The 15420-nt window shown below is 41.9% G+C and overlaps 1 protein-coding gene across 2 annotated transcripts in view; it reads right to left on the reverse strand.

Moving 5' to 3' along the window:
* Positions 1-15420, reverse strand: part of lrba (LPS-responsive vesicle trafficking, beach and anchor containing) — a 211804-nt gene that overhangs the window by 146684 nt on the left and 49700 nt on the right. The window contains exons 27-33 of one of the 2 annotated variants that reach the window (XM_063218225.1): positions 13986-14093; positions 13711-13849; positions 13136-13490; positions 4184-4353; positions 2223-2298; positions 1839-1972; positions 865-926 (exon numbers count right to left, since the gene is read on the reverse strand). In XM_063218225.1, coding sequence (XP_063074295.1) covers positions 865-926; positions 1839-1972; positions 2223-2298; positions 4184-4353; positions 13136-13490; positions 13711-13849; positions 13986-14093 — 1044 coding nt within the window. Of the gene's footprint in view, positions 1-864; positions 927-1838; positions 1973-2222; positions 2299-4183; positions 4354-13135; positions 13491-13710; positions 13853-13985; positions 14094-15420 lie in introns of both variants that reach the window. The other variant, XM_063218224.1, reaches the window with a different exon arrangement.

Raw genomic sequence — 15420 nt, forward strand, 5'->3', positions numbered from 1 at the left:
GTATGCGGCCACTGACACCCCTGCTGATGGGTGATCTCTCTCTATATTACTGCTGGAGAGGAAGTCAACTGCATAATTCAGCAGCATGGGGGAGGAGTGGCTTCCTTTCTCTCTGTGTTTTTTTTATTGGTTTGGCATTTTCAAAATAAACAATGAAAAGAAGACCGCTCCACTGTTTCTTTTTGACATTTATTTCCTTGTGATGAGGCTATTAAAAATTAAGCAGTGATTCAGCACTGGTTACTGGATGACAGTGCAAAACCCTTCATTTTTTTCTTTATCGGACGGGTTATTTTCTTTTAGACTAAAAACCAAAGCAATCTACCATTGCTTTCTTTTGCTCCAAAGTGGACGTTTGTGTGCATGGAGTATGTGTATGTGTATGTGTTGTGAGCGTGTGTATCTGGACAAGCTTGTTAAGGGGGACCTTTAGCCTTGATCTCCTCAATCAACGGCAATGGCTCATTGATTGCGCTCACCTGCGATGAGTACAGCATTTGTATTCATGTACCTTCAATCAGCCAAGTCTATATAAACTTGCCAATGGTGGCAGGGCACAAAGCATTGAGCCAGGACAATCAATACACAGACACATCAATTCAGCATTATCTTGCCCGCAAAAGGAAGCGTGACCAGAGGTCTGTGGCCGGGTCATGGCCCCTGACTCTCATCCCCCCCCATTCATGGACATTAAACTTCAGCACACACCAGATACAGAAGTTTCTGTTCAAATGCTGAGAGGTGTTCAGGTACAGTGCAAGAATGCGTGTGTGCCGTGTGTGCTGTTGGTGTGCGCGTGTGTACATGCCTGTGCGTCTCTCGATCTGTTGTTATGAAAAACAGTACAGAAAAGCCAAGACTTGCCTGTGAACACAGTAGCATCACCAGCTCCACCACCGAACTGCTGGACTTCATGCACACTAAACCTAGGAAGGGGAGAACAATTGGCAAAATGTATGTCAGGGCTATTGTACTGTATTCCAATGATGAAGATATTTTATTAAGCTATTCAAATGTCCATGATTCACTTTGAAATGTATCTGCCATAACACTCTAAACATAAAACCATCAACATATTGCAGCATTGATTCCCTTAATGAGTGAACACAATGTTACTGTAAACTAATACATATTTGGACCTTGTAGAACAGGGGGAAATGTGGCAAGCATATGTCCTATTGATCCACGCGATCTGCCAAAGGGAAGCTGACACTCACTGGGTATGCACCGAAATGGAGAGAGAGGTGAAATGTGGGGGGTGGGGCAGGGAGAGGGGAGAGGGGAGATGACAAGAAAGACGGAAGGGGGCATGGCACTTTGACCTCACTCTTCCACGATACTGTTTGGCCACTGGCTCCCCTTGCAGCTATCAATCAACTTTCCATTCTGTATGCTGGCAGCACATATCCCAAACACTCTTATTAGGCACGGGACCTCTGACCTTAAGCCCTATAAAGCCACTGTGCTGTTATAATCAGTCAGTTAAAGGATACTTCGGCTGCTTTTTAAGGCTTAAATCTGATTACAGTGAGGGCAACAAGAATATTTACTGGCACTTTGCTCCTCACCGCAAGGTGTTAATGGGGAGGGAGAGACAGAGCATTTGAGTGCACAAGAGCACACATGGTAAAGGGTCCATAAATCTGAAACTGTATTATTAATCTGTGTGTGTGTGTGTGTGTGTGTGTGTGTGTGTGTGTGTGTGTGTGTGTGTGTGTGTGTGTGTGTGTGTGTGTGTGTGTGTGTGTGTGTGTGTGTGTGTGTGTGTGTGTGTGTGTGTGTGTGTGTGTGTGTGTCTTCAATTATGAAAACAATCAAGCCGTTGAAGCTGTACTCACTTGTGCCCTCTATGAGCAGCTCCTGCCCGTGGCTACCCAGTAGGGTCCGAGACAGGAACGGTGCAAAGTCCACAAATATTTCCCGCAGTAATGGTGCCGCTTTCTCCAAAGCATGCTCAAGTCTCTCAGAGATACTGGGAAAGAGGTAAAGGATGACCATATCAATATCCATTCAATAAACATATGGCTCATACAGTATATGGCTGTTCATTTTCTTGTTCTTCTTTACTGTTGTTAATGTTACTAATAATATCATTTATTTATATATTGATAATATTAGAAACAGTAATATAAGATGAATCCGAAACAAGACAAAGTGAAAGAAAGAGCAGTCTGGCTTTGATCATGGCCCATGGCCTTTCTGTGCTCCAGTAGATGGATCACCTCATGTTGGGGGTGGTGTGCTGGCTGGCTGGGGACAGCGCAGGGACAGATGGCAGGTTGGTGCTTCCAGGATCAGCTATGGTCGGAAACCAGAGAACTCATTACCAACATTCACACATTATACACAGGCGCGCACACACAGACACCCACACGCGCACACACACACACACACACACACACACAACCAGCGCACATGCACACAAACACCCACACACACACACGCACGCACAAACACATGCGCGCGCGCACACACACACACACACACGCGCGCGCGCACACACACTAATCGCTTATGAATACAAAATGCAATACACCACAGCTTAAGACAATACATATCTACAGTATACCCTAGTTCTAATGTGAAATTAAATAACACATTTAAAATTTGGGGAAAAATTACATAGCAGACTTACCACTGCTTCCTCATCACTTTAATCTTTACTGAATGTCTTCATGCACCTTGCCAGGATCTTTGTTATTTTTGCACCATGTGCACTTTTCAGACTTTTGTTATTGATGTCTTTTTCTTTATGTTTAATACTACATCGCAGACTTATTACTGGTCAACACTCACTGCTTCTTGGTCATGTTCTTGGTTAATCCATTTGTTTAACTCCACCCCCGGGGTATGGTTGCACAATGGCCATTTTGTACTCCCTTGACTTGCTTGGCCTTTCTTAACCCATTTTAGCCTGATGCTGCCTATACTTTGCGACAAGTATGCTGCATCCAGGCTCTTGAGATTTGGGGGAGGGGGGTTAATTAAAAGTGTGGGTATGTTAGAGCTGAATGAACACATTTTAATGCAAAATGAGGTCCTATGGTGCGGTATCACTTTATCATACTGCGAAAGTATCATGTACATTACAACTGGCAGAATTCATTTGTTTCAGATTATTTTAGTAAATCTTGTTGTGAAGACCGATTATTAATAATGACTAGTTTGCGCTGAAAAGCATTCATGATGACGTGTGTGTGTGTGTGTGTGTGTGTGTGTGTGTGTGTGTGTGTGTGTGTGTGTGTGTGTGTGTGTGTGTGTGTGTGTGTGTCTGTGTGTCTGTGTGTCTGTGTCTGTGTCTGTGTCTGTGTCTGTGTCTGTGTCTGTGTCTGTGTGTGTGTCCACTCAAATAGCCAGTGATCTAACAGAGTGGCCGGGGCAAGTTAAGTATTTGGAATGTGTAAAGAATGTACAGAAGTGTGTGGCAGTGTGGATGGATTTCATCTAAGCGGCCGCATGTGTGTCCGAAATGAGAGGCCCATCAACTGGACCAGCAGCCACTTCACCAGTCCAACAGCGAATTACCTTATCTTTACTGCCTCTGCCTGGGGGGTCCTACAGTCACCCCACCCATACATACTCGTCCATACATACAGTACATGGGTCAATGATGTGACGTCTACATTTTCTGTCCAATTTAAATTTCTTTAGTTAAAAAATGTTCCAATTTCATGCATTTCATAAAGTAATGTTTTGCTGCTGGTCTGTAAATTTTAACTGTACCTAGGAAACATTTGGTGCGACTACTGCAGGATACTTTAAATTACTCCCATACATTGCAGACTTATATTTTTGTGCTTTAAAAGTTATTTTCGTGATGAATAAGTATGACAATAATTGTTAACAATTTTCCCCTCATTTTTGAATATTTTTGAGTATTACATGAACAATGCATTATAATTCGACACTGATTCTTGAAAGTTTGGCATGTAATGCATTTCAAAATGGCACAAAACAATTCTTTAATGACAAATGTTACCAAATATATTTAAGGCTGCAACTAACGATTATTTTAATAGTCGACTAATCAATAGATCTAGTCACGATTAGTTACAAAAAAAAGACTTGCTCCAACTTCCGACAAACTTTCCCGGGTTCTAGTGCAGGGAAGTAAAACAATTCTTACAAAAACAGTTTGCAGGGAAAGGATTGTGATATTGCAACAAAACATTGTATAGCTCACCAGTGGCAGAGTCAGCTGAAGCACTCTGGGTAGTGTCACTACTGGACACCACAGCCACATTGTTGGTTGGAGTCGCTCCTGCTGGAGGGGCTGGCGGGTTGGCCACAGCAATGGACACACTGGCTGGGCCCTGTCCTCCGCCCGCTTTCTTTGGAGCCACTACAACACTCCTGCAATCCAAACCACAGGTAAGCACATGAACATGCATAGTTTCTTTGAAAATTGACTAAATCTGCCAATCATCTAGATTCAGTCCCTGCATCTGATAGAATTCCCTTCTATGTCTGTGAAGTTTCCCATTCAGGCTTACAATAGTTAGTCCTACTTAGTCCTACGATAGTTAATTCATAGAAAACTGCACTTATTGTAACTTGAAGGTTTTTTGTTTTGTTTTTGTACCTACACTTTTCTTGTCATGTGAACAGAGGTAAGTTCTCCAGCGGGTTCTTTACAGAGCTAAATTGATGTGACCACACAATCAGAATTAAAATGGACAAAATCTGACAGACAAGCAGACAAAACATTTTCCAAGTATCAAAAGAAGTCCAGTTGCCTACAGTAAATCCCTTTTTGACAATTCCTTTCTTCTTCGTTTCTTTTATCTAACACATAACAGCTCCATATGCAATAGCATAAACCATTAACACAATTAACAATAGCAATATGGTGAAACTCGTATATACAATAATGGTGCTCAGTCAATATGAGAGCATATGCTGTACGTTTGTTACCTATGCAATATGTCATGAGTGGGAGTAAATCTATTAGCAAATATTGGAATGGTCGATGAAGCAGAACCCTGAGTACCTAGATAGGCAAAACTAAGATAATGTCACCTACCCAAACACAAGTCCTGTCCATAAGTGTAACATGTGTTCTTATCCAATTGGCAACACAAATAGTTTACAGATACAATTCTTAAAATTGTTTGGTAACACTTTATGTTAGGGATACATCTATTAGCACTAATATATACAATGTTAATGCCTGCATAAGTAACTTGTAAGGCATGTACTAAGCAAACACTAAGGCCTACTAGGTCCTTAGTAAGGTTAAATTGGTAATAAATCCCTGATTGTGCATGAACAAGACATTTGCGAATACATGCCTAACAAATGTTTGATTTTGCTTTGTACATGCCTTACAAGTTACTTATACAGGGGCATTGAATGTACAGCTCCAGGCCTTTTTATTAGAATACCATGAAAAAGTTGATTTATTTCCATAATTCCATCAATAATGTTAAACTGTTATGGATTGTAGATTCATGGCCCAGTTTTTTAACTATTCCAATCATATTATTTTTTTTTTTTATATACGTTGGCCTTCCAGCTAAAAAAAACCATGAATTGGGGAATTCGCATTATTAGAATATTGTTATAAAATCACATTTTTCTTCATCAAAATTCGGGTCACATTAAATCAGTTGAAATTTGGTACTTTCTACATAACATGCAATGATCAATACTTGGTTAGGACATTCTCTGTCTTCATAATGGCCATGATGCGTTTAACATTGAAGTCAATGGCAAAAACAGTGCATGGGAGTTATGGAAGCCCAGATATCCTTGATGCTTTGCTGTCAGCTGTTCTTGTTTGTTGACCTGGTGCCCCACACTTCCCTCTTCAATATACCCGAAGATTTCCATGCCACGTTTTGGTGTTAACTCACCAGTTTAATTCTAACTCAACAGAAATTAAACCCCATTCATTTTCAATGGGGTTTCATTTCTGGTTATTTAGAATTAAACTGGTGAGTTAACGCCAAAACGTGGCATGGAAATCTACAGGGTATATTGAAGAGTGAAGTGTGGGGTACCAGGTCAACAAACAAGAACAGCTGACAGCAAAGCATCAAGGATATCTGGGCTTCCATAACTCCCATGCACTGTTTTTGCCATTGACTTCAATGTTAAACGCATCATGGCCATTATGAAGACAGAGAATGTCCTAACCAAGTATTGACCATTGCATGCTATGTAGAAAGTACCAAATTTCAACTGATTTAATGTGACCCGAATTTTGATGAAGAAAAATGTGATTTTATAACAATATTCTAATAATGCGAATTCCCCAATTCATGGGTTTTTTGAGCTGGAAGGCCAACGTATATAAAAAGAAAAAAAATAATGATTGGAATAGTTAAAAAACTGGGCCATGAATCTACAATCCATGACAATTTAACATTATTGATGGAATTATGGAAATAAATCAACTTTTTCATGGTATTCTAATAAAAAGGCCTGGAGCTGTATTTGTGCTAATAGATGTATCTCTAAAATAAAGTGTTACCAATTGTTTTAAAAGCTTTATTTTTAAACTTTTGTTTTACTTCAGTACAGTTAGCTCTGCTGTCTCTCCAACAATAGCTCTAGTTAAAGTTAGCCTCATAGTTGCAACACAAGTGAACCGTTGATCAGATGATGGGTGCTTGGATTCTGACATTTACCAAAACATCAGAATGTTCTTGCGAAAGCAATATTGTCTCAAAACTTTCATAGTAGCCCGATAGGTCAGACCATATATTTTGAATTACTTCGTAATCCACGAATGGTCTGATTACCCATATGGCAACACCATGCCGTATGAGTGGTGAAGCGATAACCCCAGTGATTCGTTCGTACAGTGTAAGCAGCAGCTGAACGCAACACTTGAAAAAATCATACAGTGTCCACCTAGTTTTAGTCACAAATGGGAAAATCTCACACGGCTGATTGGTTCAGCGTCCTCATAGCGGTGTAAACTGAGCGAATAGGAAATTACTCCCACATCTAAGTGTACCTCACAAAGCTGAACAGAAACACACCCAGGGGGGTATGGATCAATACAAAGTAAGAACCATGACTATTGCAACTTGTTTCAGTGTATTAAAATACTGTAGAGGTAGTACACCTTTTCTGTACTACACCTGTTCTTAGCCACAACCATGTTGAAATTCCATTTGTCAGGGAATAGGAATTATAAACTTTAGTTGTAGTTTATCAATCCATTTTGCTGCTGCCTGTATTTGTTGAAACTACATAATGCATGACGAAAGAACCGGTAGTTGACAACCAAGCGAAATCCACCAAGACACGGAATGCCCACTATCTTGAGGCAAGGCGCTGAATGGTTGCAGGGCATTTCAAGAGTCAGACTGAGGCCTTTATCATCGCTGATGACAGCTTTGTATTTTGCAGTGACAAACACAATCCAGTTCCTTGCTACAGCGAGCACAGACGGGAATCCTCCTCAACCACCAGCATATACATGGGATACATTTGAAAGAAGGGGTGATTAATATATGTGCCAGGAATAGTAAGACTGAGAACACTGAAGAGATTGGGAACAACAGCAACTCAGCCACGAAGTAGTAGGCCATGGTCAGCGTGTCTTGAGGCGCATAGTGCAAAGAGGTGGTTGACTTTCTGCACAGTCAATTGCCACAGAGCTCAAACCGAACCTTATCAAACATTACCAAAATGTCCAACATGACTGTGCACCCCTGCACAAAGCAAGGTATATGAAATGGATGACTGTGCAGGCCACTCAAGTTCCCCAACTCTGAGTTAGGGATGCAAATTATCGATTAATTCATTAATCATTAGTTGATAGTCTTATCGATCGACTTACGATTAATTGATAAGCGGCGTTTTCCCCGAAATCTCAATGTTTCTCGGAAAAAACTACTAAATCTAAAAATTTTCATTAACAATTGAGATAAAATATCACATTTAAATGAATTCTATTTCAATTCTTTAATCCAAAGGTGATTTGGATATTCCCACTATTCACACTCCTTTTCACACACACTCTTCACATGCCCATTTCACCTGGGTCTCTTGTCAGTTGAATTGTCGATTAATTGCGATTAATGTTTTTTAATCGATTAATACATTGATCGATTAAAGTCGATTAATCGATTTATCATTTGCATCCCTACTCTGAGTCCTAACCTGAGCCCAAAGGAACACCTTTGGAATGAGCTAGAGCGGAAGGCCAAGCGTTCTTGACCAACATCGGCGTGTGACCTCACACACTTGTGAAAGAATCGTCAAAAATCCTATAAACACACTCCTCAACGTTGTGGACAGCATTCCCAGATGAGCTGCAAAAGGTGGACCGATATCATATTGACCCATATGGTTTAGGAATGAGATGGCACTTAAATTAATGTGAGTCAAGGCAGGTAAGTGAATACTCTTGGTGCATGTTCAATAGTGCATGTTCACATGTATTTCATGTATTTCACTCATAATGTGCAAAGGGACCCGTTTTATTTCATATGGTCATTACAATACAATATGCCGGCTGCACTTATTAACTTAGAGCGGCATGATTAGCTCTGTGTTGCACAAACCAATCAACACAAACACCCACTATGAAGGATGGAAGAGAGGGGCAGATTTAGAGAGGAGAGAATTGGATCAATCACGTGCTTAGAAAATCTAACCACCAATGTAAGCAAACAAATGAAATGAAATATACATGCATTGAAGCCAGGGAATGCAGATCTGTTTTTGCAAATTGTGGTCTGTGAGAGGGAGAGAGAGAGAGAGAGAGAGAGAGAGAGAGAGAGAGAGAGAGAGAGAGAGAGAGAGAGAGAGAGAGAGAGAGAGAGAGAGAGGGAGCGAGAGGGAGAAAGAGAGAGAGTCTCAATATTCATTTACTAACTTACAGTTAGGGCCAGAAATATTTGGACATCTGCACAATTTTCATGTTTTTGGTGCTGTGTACACCATCCCAATGGATTTGAAATGAAACAAATGAGATGTACATTAACAGCAGACTTTCAGCTTTAATATGGGGGTGTTTGCGTCCACATCGAGTGAATTGTGAAGGAATTATGACATTTTCTATCAGTGCCACCCCATTTTTAAGGGACCAAAAGTAATTGGACAGTCTAGTTTTTATACATCAAATTTTCAATTTTTAATTATTTGGTTGTAAATACTTTCCAGTCAGTTACAGCCTGTAATTTGCATCCCATAGACATCAATAGACACTGGGTTTTATCCCTGGTGATGCTATGGTGAGCTCTCTATTGCAACAGTCTTCAGTTCCTGCTTATTCTTAGGGTATTTTCCCTTCAGTTTTGCCTCCAGCAAGTGAAATGCTTGATCAACCGTACTCAGGTGAGGTGATTGACTGGGCCATTGAACAATATTCCACTTTTTGGGGGGTAGAAATGGCTAGTGGCTTTCAGCTGAAGCTTTGGGTCATTGTCCATCTGCACTGTGAAGCATTGTCCAATGACTTCAGAACCATTAGGTTTAATATGACATGATAATGTAGCCTGGAAATCTTCAGAAATCATCCTGTGGCTTTTGTCGGTAGTCCTCATCATCAATAAATACAAGGGGATAATCACGACAATAATGACAGATGTGCATGCCCACACCATGACACTACCACCACCATGATTCACTGATTGGGTGGTATGCTTTGAATCATGAGCAGTTCCTTCCCTTCTCTATACTCATTTCTTCCCATTACCCTTGTACAAGGTGATTTTTGTCTCCTCTGTGCATAGGATGTAGCTCAAGACCTATACAGTCTTTTTAAGACGTTGTTTGGCAAAGCCAAATCTGGTATTGCTATTTCTGATGCAATCAATAATTTACATCTTTTAGTGAACCCTCTGGATTTCCTATGGTGAAGTGTTCCTTAATGTTCTTGATCTTTTTCTTAATTGTTGCCTTGGACATGCCTCCACCGTTCACCTGGACACTGTTCTACATCTGACCAACTGTGGAGAGATGGGGTTTTGTTCACCAGATACAGAATGTTGTCTGTCATCCACAGCATTTGTCTTCCATATCTTCCAGGTAATTAGGTGATTCTGAACTCTTGAATTAGTCATATTCAATGGTTCCCCATCTCTCAAATGGGGTTTGTTTTTGATTTTTTTTCCACCTTATGATGGCTTGCATCACTGATGGTGACAGATGGACTTTGGATCTCATGGATATTCCGTAAAAATATATGGAAATGCAAATGGAACAGTTCAAATGAACTCTAAGACCTTGTATTGACATCTTGGTGATAGCTGAGAAGCCTACTGTCCAATTACTTTTGATCCCTTGAAAAGTGGGCAACACACACAAACGTTGCTATTTCATTACGGTTTATGCGATATGGATTTTAACACCCTCACATTAACGCTGAGAGTCTACAGTTAATGCACAGCTTGTTTGTTTTATTTCAAATCCATTGTGGTGGAGTATAGGGTGGAAAAGGATGGTCATTGTGTTGATGTCCAAATATTTCTGGCCCTAACTTACATGAAGTCTAGTACTGACGCATGTGTGGAACCTGAGGCTGGTGGATTACTGATTCGAGGTGGTACCGTGTTATTCATAGTTTCTTTGGGCGGGAGTGTGCTGTCAGTGAAGGTCTTTGATCTCTCATCTCCCTAGATTGACTAAGACTCTGGTTCTAACAAGGCTCCTCTGTAACTAAAATAGCCTTCCGGTTGGGAATCTTGACTGCTTATTCCTGGATATCGATCAGAACAAAGACCTCAATAAGAAGGGTAACACTGTGGTCACGGCACAGTATCATGGAGAAACGTTCTGTAAATAAGCGTAGTTCTGTTTAAAATCATCATGGATGTGGTGAAAGACAAGCCAGTTCAGAAAAAAAAACTGATGTGTTGTTAGACTACATAGCAGTCCAATTCAAATTTCTACTATTGAAGTCCAATAACCTGTGTTAAAGAAAACGTATAAACTGCATTATTATAAAATATGTTTACTGAAGCTCTGCTTTGCATCAACAAATATTTGCAGACACCATGTCCAAACAGGAGTGGGTCAGAAAGACTTATGGGCAAAGTGGGGAGCAGTTCCTGGTAGTAAATAAATCAGGGGGATACTTCACCCCTGACCTGTTCCAGCCTTTATCTGCAAGATCCCGCTTTCCCCACACATCATGCTCATAAATCTGATGGCAGACACTAAAGATTCCCATGTTTGGCGTCAGGGTAGAATGACGATCTCTTCGAGCTCTCTGTTACACAGGGAGGCAAAATGTAGCTGTGCCTAAGAAGATGATAGTGTGATGAACGATTATGAGTCATTTGCAGAGAGCAGCAAAATGACAGCCTGAACACCACAAGTGTTCTCTTTATGACATTTAAAATGGTTTAAGCATTTTGAAAACGAGTTTGTAAGTTACATTTGTTGAGGGATGGGATGTAGAGCAAGCGGAAAAAACGAGAGCAGAGGACAACAGACGAGACCAGGAGCCATCAAGATAACTAGTCACCTCCAGAGCGGGGCCTGGTGGATCCACACCAATGATAAGGGGGCCTGCACTAGCCTCACAAGCCCATCCAAGAGGCCCTGCTCTGGGGCTAGCATGGCGCTCGGGCCTAGGAAGCCTCCCGTCTGCCCGCAAGCAGAGCTGTGAACCTATCCTCTCCAGCAGTGTGGCAGGAGCCAGTGTAATCCCCACCAGATACCGGCAGCACTCTGATGCCTGACAAAGCATTCCTCAGATAAAGCACACATCACAGGCCTGTCTTACAGATTCCCAGAGACCCTACGTCTGAGCAGCGGTGGAGGAGGAGAGGAAGAAGGGAGAAAAGGAGGAGGGGATAGCGGAGGCTGCAGGGTCTAAGCTGGTGTAAAGCCCCTTCACCTGACATGGGAGCTTTTGACTAGGTGTTTCTGTAGGAAAAGGAGGGCAGGCTGCTTAGTGCTCCAACATCTTCCATCTTTCTCAGGCTTTTCTCCATCAGCCTTCCTTCCCACTCCCTCTCTCCCACTCGCTTTGTGTCTGTCTGATTCAGAGACAAAGCCTCAAATGCAAACCAGACACTGGGGCAATCCTGCAGGCAGTAATGTTGTCGTGCAGTGGAGTCCTGTTTCCCAGCCTGTCTCTCCCTCTCCCAGAGAGGAGCTAATTTACTGGAGCTGCTCGCAGCGTCTTCAGCCCCCTTTAAAACGTCTGGGCATCCAAAGCTCCACATCCAGGCCTAAAGATAAAAACTCTGAACCATAGATATCAAGGCTCAGCTGGGTGCACATAGCTTTGGGCAGCCAGACTCAGCTCAGACATATTTCGTCTGTGTGTCTGTCCCGCTTACTGTCACACAGACACGCACATGCAAATGCACACACACACACACACGTGCAACACTATTTCCATCTCAGTCTCTCTTTCCGTTTTTACGCCCTACCTCTTGTGTATGTCTGATGCTTGCACTGTTTTGAAGGCTTCCCCTAGAGCCGGGGCTCTTTGTAGCGCTGATTGTTTGTGTGGAGACGAGCAGAAGTCAAAGGCAAAGTGAAGGATGGGAGTGAGGGCAGAAAAAGGGGAGCAGCTTCAAAGGACACCCCTGACAGTAGACCTTTCACAATGCCGAAAAACCTAAACATTTTTCATGTCTAAGACTTCAAAACACCCTGTGTGCTCTTCAGCAGTCAATTGACTTGGGAGTCGTGAGCCAGAGTGTTTCAGAATACTTGCAGACACAGCCATACCCTGCCCAACTAATAGAGCGGAGCAACTCTCACTCTCAGTTATATTATGCAGACTGCTACAGTAGCTCCATCTATATACAGAGCACATCACAAAACATTCCTGCCCCAACCTGTTAAAATAATCTACTAATATAAATATTGTGAATGCCTGACTTCAACGAGGTGTACCAATTCAATAAGACCTACAATTATGTACAGAAGATACATAGAGAAGATAGCTGTAAGGAGAATGAGACTTGCAGGGAATTGCCAAAGGCACCCAGAACTGCCAACCACCAAACTGGTGCAATGGGAACCATCACATGGGTGCCGGTTAAGAGGACGTCCCACACTAACATTTGTGGACATACTCAAGAAGGACGCCAGAGCCCTGAGTACCAGCGAATTGAAAAGATGTATGGAGGATCGGGATGACTGGAAGCAACGATGGAAGGCTCGTCTGAGGACGACCTAGAGAGACAGAATTATCCTACTGTTGACCAACCTGTCAAAGGAGTGGAACTGGAGAGACTGATCACGGCCGTCTGCGCCGACGGGACCAAGGAAGGTAGGAGGCAGCAGGCTGGGGTCCACCATGACGTCATCCGCTGGCCCACTCACCAGGCTGCGCAAGATGTCTTTCACATTCTTTCCCTTGGCCTCACGTTCACCAGCTCCCTCCTGGCCTTTCTTGACTTCTACGGACAGCGTCGTCAGTGCCTCGGAGATGGCATCGGGACCCTGTGAGCTGGTAGCCGCGCATTCACTCGGGGTCATAGAGGACTGCTCATCCCCTATGCCTGAATCCCGTCGGCGGAGTGACACAGTGCTATCTACATCAAGGCCAGAGGAAGCACTCTCTAAAAGTAAAAAAAGACAGCATTTGTATCACTTTGACAAATTATGACAGTGATCATAATCATGTCTCTATGCAGAATTGAGCATTGAATATAAATCTGACAGACTTTTTTTTTTACACTTGGCAATGATAAACAATAACTGGGCGTTCTAAGCCCCACTGGACATGCTATCCATTTGGTCTAGCTGTATTCAGTAGTACTGTAAATGCATGCCGCATACCTGTGCTCTTGCTGGACTGGCTGTGCTGGACAGGTCTTTTGTCATTTTGAGGCTCCAAAATGTCCCGGTATTTAGAAACCATTAGCACAGAGATGAAGTAAACTACAGCCAAAGCCAAAAACTGTGCCTGCTTACTGTCCTCCTGGAACACAATCACACGCACACATGCACGCACGCACGCACACACACGCGCACACACACACACAATCACTATAACGGTGTATATCAGTATGACACACAAAGACTGTGCATGCTATTATCATACGTCAACTCACAATGTCTCTGAAGACCACTGCTCGCAGGCGGTTTATGTCCATGTCCTGCAAAAGTCTGTCAATGTCTCTGATTGGAGACATCCCACCAGTCACCATATCCACTGGACTCTGTGATCAAAATATAAACATAACACATTAATCGATTTGTATTTGTTTTTTTATCTTGACGACATATCCCAACTTGCATATCCTTATCCTTTATCCTTTCTTAATTAATAGGAGTAAAGATTCTGTTTGGTGAAATGGCCAAATTTGTAGCAACTGAGGTAAACTGGTGTGGCAACCTATTCAGACAGGTTTGTAACAAGTTGTTTCACTGTCAGGCCTTGCAAATCTCATCAGTTTTGTGTTCACAACAAGGGGTTCTAGAGTTGTGTGTTGTCAGTTGCCAGGGGTCCCAGTTAATTTCACAGAGTTCTGTGAGACCAGGTTGTGGTTCGTTTTTTATATAGCCTGGCTTATAGACACAACAAATAACGTCAGAATTGTTTTGCAAACAAGATCTTCCTAAATGTTTTATAAATAAACCAATTTACTTTTAAGTTTTAACAGAAACATAATCTTAACATGAAAGGATACAGATATGCATTAATATTTTAACCAGTCAACAGTGTTCCAAGAATATTTCGATTATGAATGTATTATCACAAAGAACAAGATGCAGGACTGATAAGGCCATCTCTTAAGGCTCATCACCATCTGTGCTTAACGCATTGCTTATCACCATCAATTTCTAAGACTTTCCGACTTATGTTGACTAAAGTACACTTTTAAATACACAAATAGGTGGATCTCCATGTCGGCCGTTTTAAATTACCAGCCACTGTGGTCAAATCAGTCAATAATAGTTTAATACTTTGTGAATGTCTGAATGGGCAGCATACATTCTAAAAATAAATGATTAAATTTACACAATGGACAAAAAAGCCTGTTGATTTGATTTCAAGAACTCAGGAAAAGCTACAGCAACAGTTACCCATTATTGACATTTAACACATAACCCCAATAAATATTTGCACACTTTAGCCTGGATGTGACAGCAAAGTGCAGTTCAGTTAACGTAATGTCTGCCTGATCTGAATAATGGATGAGATGGCATGTCTGAACCACACTTTCAGGAAGCCCTGAGAGATCTTCCAGGAACAACTCCAGATCAAATCCGGTGGCCACAAACAAACGACCCTGTCCAGTGTAACTGATAGCTATGCAGTGCTTCGGTCCAGGCTAATGCAATGACACTTGGCTGTGGAAGAACACTAGCACAGTGGAATTCTACCATTATTCCATTTTACCAGGACCAAAGCTAAACTTGGGGAGTTTTTTTTTTAGAATCAAGGTTGCTCTGCTGACACAGTGTTGAATTTAATCAGTGATGGGCCAGAGTTCATCTTCTGTCTCCTTGACTTCCAAAATACAGCAAGAGGAGAATTAAGCT

This window comes from Engraulis encrasicolus, chromosome 16, assembly GCF_034702125.1.
Source record: "Engraulis encrasicolus isolate BLACKSEA-1 chromosome 16, IST_EnEncr_1.0, whole genome shotgun sequence".
Classification (NCBI taxonomy): Eukaryota; Metazoa; Chordata; class Actinopteri; order Clupeiformes; family Engraulidae; genus Engraulis; species Engraulis encrasicolus.